The sequence below is a fragment of the Mustela nigripes genome, chromosome 12 (genome assembly GCF_022355385.1).
Source record: "Mustela nigripes isolate SB6536 chromosome 12, MUSNIG.SB6536, whole genome shotgun sequence".
NCBI lineage: Eukaryota > Metazoa > Chordata > Mammalia > Carnivora > Mustelidae > Mustela > Mustela nigripes.
Window position 1 is genome coordinate 147,481,454 of NC_081568.1, and position 5,879 is coordinate 147,487,332.

General features: G+C 61.4%; 1 protein-coding gene across 3 annotated transcripts; it reads left to right on the plus strand.

The window, feature by feature from the left end:
* Positions 1 to 2,355: 2,355 nt before the first annotated feature.
* Positions 2,356 to 4,910, plus strand: LTC4S (leukotriene C4 synthase). 3 transcript variants are annotated; one of them, XM_059416177.1, is made up of 5 exons: positions 2,356 to 2,533; positions 4,026 to 4,125; positions 4,243 to 4,313; positions 4,408 to 4,489; positions 4,648 to 4,910. In XM_059416177.1, exons 1-5 carry the CDS (start codon positions 2,476 to 2,478, stop codon positions 4,799 to 4,801), a joined length of 465 nt encoding a protein of 154 aa, XP_059272160.1. In that variant the 5' UTR covers positions 2,356 to 2,475; the 3' UTR covers positions 4,802 to 4,910. The 3 variants fall into 3 exon arrangements, with proteins under 3 accessions (XP_059272160.1, XP_059272161.1, XP_059272162.1); XM_059416178.1 differs by having other exon boundaries at positions 2,360 to 2,533; positions 4,660 to 4,910; XM_059416179.1 differs by lacking the exon at positions 2,356 to 2,533 and adding an exon at positions 3,151 to 3,371.
* The last annotated feature ends 969 nt before the right edge of the window (positions 4,911 to 5,879 follow it).

Here is a 5,879-nt window from a genome sequence, read left to right on the forward strand (position 1 = left end):
CCAACTACTTGTGATTTCTCTCTGTCAAATAAATAAATAAATAAAATCTTAAAAAAAAAAAAAAGAAAATTTGAAATTTAGGTTATAAGCACAATTACAGGGAAGTAACAGGCTATCATGAAGAATGCCAGGGACGTTTCTGTGTGCTCAGTCCAGAGAAAAAAATTGGTTCCCTGGGTTCAATTTCTACTCTCGGTTTGACATGGGCATACTGCTTTTAATGATCCTTTCTCATTATAGTTGACAAGGCAAGGGGGAACTGTGGAATTATTCTTAGAAAATATATTGTAAGCCCTAAGGGGTGAGTGTCAGCTTCGGTCCTGTTCTCAGCTGTTGAATGCAGTGGCCCAGTGGGAATAGGATCCCATGATCCCCAGGGACAGCACATGAGTTAGGAGCTAGGAAGGAATGTGACTTCAGCCTCCCCTTTCTGTACCTGGAGATTGCTAACACAAACGTCTGCTCCTCCCTTATCCCAGTACTGACTCCCTGAGTGCCTATGCCTAGGGAAGATATTTGCTGCTTTTTACTCCTTTCCATGGTTGGAGACATCTGTCCTTGTTTCTGATAAAAAAAAATAAATAAATAAAAACTCTGTGCGGGATTCAGCAGCAGCTACTCTCCCTGGCAGAGGCAGCCTAGCACAGCTGCTCAGGCTGTGACTGAGAACTTAATTTCCATATGCCACAACACTAGGTGGCAAGGACAGAGCTCCTGGGGTCCCAGGACGCTGACATGTGGAGACTCCCCCAGAGCAACCAGGCAGAGGGTGCCAGGGTTTCACAACGGCCCAGGACTAAATGCAGAGGCGGTTGCCCCAAGGACCCGGCCACTTCATCCCTCCTGCAGCCGGGCCTGCCTGTGCGTTCAGCCTTGTCAGCTTCTGCCCATGTGCCCCTATCAGGCTGGGCTCTGCCACTGTTGACCAAACCCAGCTCCAAACAGCCCTAGCCAAAGGAAGAAGTGGCTGCCTATGAAATGGCAAGCCTGCCCGGCTAGAGGGTTACGCTGGGCAAGTTGGCCCTGGGGCTCCAGGACATCAGCCACCTCCTTCCTCCCAGTGTGGCCTCGTGTTGGCTCTCTCCTCCTCGGGGTGGCCAGTGGCCATAAAGGGCCCTCAGAAATCTTCCTCCCCCCCCCCATGAGTTCAGTTTCCCAAAGTTCTAAGGAAGTTTCCAGAACTGCATCTCACCCTCTTGAATTAGCCTTGGCCAGCACAGTCAGTTCTGACTCACATGTCCATCCCTCAGGCCTGGGAGGGGTGGCAGGCAGCTCTGTCCACACCATAGGACCTGGGAAGATGAAGGGTTGGGATCCCCCAAGGGGGGGGGGGCGCTGGGCAGGTGGGAACAGCAGGTGACCATTCTAGGGTCAGAGCCCCAGGAGAGGATGGGTTCAAGGATCCTGAGGGGTCTGACCCACCGTGCCAGGCTAGCAGGGTCATCTTCAGGTGGTCTGTTGTGCACAGAGCCCAAGTAGCTGTGAAGCTGGCAGATATCAGGTTTCCTGAGGGGAGCAGGGACGTGGCTGTGCCCAGTGTGGTCTGGGTGCAGGGACAGTCCTACATCAGGGTTCTATGTTCCATCACAGCCCTGGTTGGGCGGTGGGGGAAACAGGTATGTGAGCATGTATGGGTGGGGGTGGGGTGGGGCTGGGAACCCTCGAGGAGCCCGTGACCTGTGCCCCGATGAGAGACGACCAAGGCAGGGCAGGGCTCGGAAGGTGGCATGGGGTGGATTTGAGAATGAGAAGGACTTGATGGTCAGTGAAAAGTGATAGCCAAAGGAGGGAGTTGGCGGGGGAGGGGGACATTGGGGAGGACCTTCTGGTTTCCTGGGACCAGACTCAGGACAAGGGGAGGTCCGGAGAGCCAACGGAGACTGCTGCAGGTGCAGGTCCTGGAGGATGCTGCGTGGACAAGGGAGCCAGGCCCACGCAAGGCTGTAGGAGGCTCGGGCAGATGCCTGGGGCTCTGCCAGCACAACGCTAGGCACAGAAGAGGCAAGAATGACCGGGAAGGGGCGCCTGGTGGGGCCTCAGTCCATTAAGCCTCTGACTCTTGGTTTTGGCTCAGGTCATGATCATGGGATTGAGCCCCACATAGGGCTCCGCGCTCAGTGTGGAGTCCACTGGTCTCTCTCCTTCTGCTCTCCCTCTCTCAAATAAATAAGTAAAATCTTAAACAAAACAAAACAATGATTGGCAGGAAGTGGCCAGGCTGCCCCCAGGCCGCTGCTCCATCCTTCCCTGGGCTCCGTCTGGCCCTGGTTTCCGCCTGCTCAGGCTTCTGCCCTTTCACTGGCTGTGGGCTTTCACGCCCTCCCTCAGGCCCCCTCCCCTGAGAAGGGGCGGGGAGAAGGGCCAGTCTTCCTTTCCTGGCCAGCCTCTTGAGAGAGCCCGCAGACTGGGGCCCGAGAAGTGCTCTGCAGTGACTCTCTTCACACACCAGCCTGGGCCCGTAGAGCTGCCAGCACCATGCAGGACGAGGTGGCTCTTCTGGCCACTGTCACCCTCCTGGGAGTCCTGCTGCAAGGTGAGATGGCTCCTGTTTGGGAAGGTGGACGGGCTCTGGACTCCTGCAGCCTGCCTTCTGCCCTCCAGACCCTGGGGAGGGGCTGGAGGGCCCGGGAGGGGGGGGATGGTAGGGGCAGAGGCAAAGTCTGGAACGCCCAGAGTCCTGGGGCCCCATCTCTTCTGGCCTCAGTTGAAGACTGAGAAGCTTGCATGGTTCTGGCTGTGGGTCTCGAAGAGGGGCAGCCATGGGCCTGGTGCAGCCCTGCTCAAACGGATCCTGCCCTTGTCCTCTCCCACCCTTTTCCTCTCCCACTGTCCTCTTGCTGGGGTTCCCAGGAGAACCCAGCTCTGCCTTCAAAGGCATCCTCTCTATGCTGGGATCCGCATAGAGCTGGACAGGGTTGGAACCTGCTCCCTGAGTCCCCAAAGTGGCCTCTGTGTTGGCCTTTTAGGCTAGCCCTAGAGGACACATTCCCAAGCTAGGCATCCTTGCCACTTGGGACACCGTGACCCCACGCTGTAGGGGCTAGGACAAGGCATAGCCTGAGCAGGGGCCCTGCTGGGGGGCTGAATCGATCTGCTTCATGAGCAAGCTTGTCTCTTAGCCCTCCTCATGCAGCCACCGGGCCTCCTCCAGGTCCTACACTGATGGTACGCATGCCCTCGGCACCCACAGGGCACCTTGGAAGGTATATGGCACCAAGGCCACAGGAGTTGCTGGAAGACAGCTGGGGACAACCAGCACCAGGGCTGTGTGTGCGGTGGGGGCCCCTGTGCATGCAGATCCTCTGGGGCCAGCTGACCCTCCACAGCCACCCATGCTGAAATGGAGGGAGACAGAGCCCCAGGAGGTCCAGGTGGGACTAGAAGTGTCCCAGCAGCAACCACCTGGGGTGAGGGGAGGGAATATCTGTCAGATTTAGGTTGGGGTCCAGAACACCTGAACAGAGAAACTAAGGCAGGAGCCTGGCCTGATGTAGGGTCAAGAGATCCTCCCCGCCTAGTGGGCCCTGTAGGTGGGGGCCAGAAACTGTAGACCGCAGAGTGTATCCTCTCCTGTACCTGGAAGAATGAGCCACCTCTGCCCTCAAGCCCCAGTTGTGTGCCCTCTTCAGGGACCCCCAAGGTCAAGGTCTGTGTCTATAAAGAGTAGGAGCTAGACATTTGCCTGTGTTTTGCAAATCAAAGGATTCAGGAGCCAAGTCCTGGGCTTCCGGTCCCTCCCCGGTACAGATGTGTCTGGGGAGGTGGGGTGAGGGTGGGGGGACAGGGCCTCTTGGCATCCCAGGCCCTCACACTGCCCTCCCTCTTGAGCATCTTAGATACAGGGCGGGCCCAGAAACAAGGGGTGGGGGCGAGAGAGCCCCTTGGCTGGCCTTTATTTTCCAGGAGAGCTTTAAAGGGGAGTCGTGACAAGGTCGGCGTGGAGAGGGCGGAGAAAAGGTGGGAACGGACAGAGGGTGCGGGCCTCCGGGCAGGGAGACCTGACTCCCGCCCCTTCTCGCCCCCAGTCTATTTCTCCCTGCAGGTGATCTCCGCGCGCAGAGCCTTCCGCGTGTCTCCGCCGCTCACCACCGGGCCGCCGGAGTTCGAACGCGTCTACCGAGCCCAGTGAGATTTGGCGGGAGGGCGCGGGGCCGGAAGTGAGCGATCCCGGGCGCCCGCAGGGTCCGAGCTCCCCGCCCCACGCCTCCGTCGGCGCCCTCATGCCACCCGCCCCCACCGCAGGGTGAATTGCAGCGAGTACTTCCCGCTGTTCCTGGCCACGCTCTGGGTCGCCGGCATCTTCTTTCACGAAGGTCTGCGCTCGGGACAGGCGCGCCCGCCCCGTCTGTCCCGCAGCCCCGGGTCCCGCGCCCGTCGGCTCACCTTGCCCCGCCCTCCCTCCCCCAGGTACGGCGGCCCTATGCGGCTTGGTCTACCTTTTCGCACGCCTCCGCTACTTTCAGGGCTACGCGCGCTCGGCGCAGCAAAGGTGAGGACCCGGGCGGGGATCGTGGGAGGGCGCCAGGGGCCGAGAAAGCCGGGACCGGACGGGGCGGGTCGGGGGGCTTGTGGGAGGGGCCTGATGGCCTGGCAGGGGGCGGGGCCGCAGGCGCCCCGCCCCCGCTGAGCCCCTCCCACCCCGCTGAGCCCCGCCCGCAGGTTGACTCCATTGTACGCGAGCGCGCGCGCGCTCTGGCTGCTCCTGGCGCTCGCAGCGCTCGGCCTGCTCGTCCACTTTCTCCCCCGCGCGCTGCAGACCGCGCTTCTGGGACGGCTCGGGAAGCTGCTGCCCAGGGCCTGAGATGGAGGACGCCTGGTCAGCGGAACCGGAGAAGGGCCGGAGCTTCCGGGAGGACATGGGAGGGGTGCTCGCTCCATCTCTGTCTCCAATTAAAGTGTCGATGGCTGGACCACGGACGCATTATCTGGGTCGGAGGGGTTCGCGCGCCGCGTGCCGTGGAGCCCAGCCCCGAGCCGCGGCGGCCGGTGTGCTTCCCGGAGGGTGGGGTGCTGCGGAAGGACAGGGCCCTCTTTGGCCCTGGGGCAGCCCTTTTCGCCAGGGTTCACCCCACGGCTCCTCTTCCCTGCGTTCTACGCTTTCCTCGCCTGTCCCCTCCTCTAAGGCCTGCTGCCTCTTCACTGTCCCCCTACCGCCCTCTTCCTCGTCCCCTGGCTTTCACAGCTGACACCAGGGACATTTTCCGGTCAGCACTTGGTGCCTGGCGTCCAGCACGGTGTAGATGTTCAGACACCCTGGCGCGCAGCCGTGGGGGCGACGACCAGTGCAGGCAACGTAGCTGTGACAGGCGCTCTGGGGGGCGGGGGAGGGGCGCCCGGGTGCCTTGGGTGACCAAACCTGGACAAGGCCTGCTGGCCGGACAGCGTCCCTAAAGAGGAGATTTTTTAGCCCAGTCTGCAGAAGAGAGGAGCTTTCCAGGCTGGGCAGCCGCGCGTGCACAGGCCCCAACGTGGGCGGGAGACCCTAAAATATGTCAGATACGGGGGGGTGGGGGGCGTGGCGGGATGAGCCGGGCCTTGGGGACTGAAGACTAGAGCAGGGCTGGGACTCACGAAGTGGGAGATCCGGGATGCCTCGCGTTTGAGAGGAACAGGCAGTTGGCGGCGGGACGATGGGTGTTAGGGGACGTGCTTGGCTGGGGGCGGGGGCAGTCGTCCGGAAGCGGAGGCGGCTTTGGGCTCCCGGCCCGGGATTCCGCACCGCCTCCACCCTCGAGTCACCGCTCCCCAGGCCCGGGCCCTCGGGGAAGTGCGGCTGAGGTCGTGCGGAGCTGCGCGGCGCGGCGGGCCGAGGTGGCCGCGCCCGGCCTCCCGCCACCGGCTGGAGCTCTGGGAACCTGCACTCACACAGGAGACACGCG

Bases quoted from the DNA above. Each gene is read 5' to 3' on its own strand.
- LTC4S (XM_059416177.1), top strand. From the start codon at position 2,476: ATGCAGGACGAGGTGGCTCTTCTGGCCACTGTCACCCTCCTGGGAGTC. The intron at 2,534-4,025 runs GTGAGATGGCTC...TCTCGCCCCCAG, and splicing joins CCTGGGAGTCCTGCTGCAAG to TCTATTTCTCCCTGCAGGTG. The intron at 4,126-4,242 runs GTGAGATTTGGC...CCCCCACCGCAG, and splicing joins GAACGCGTCTACCGAGCCCA to GGTGAATTGCAGCGAGTACT.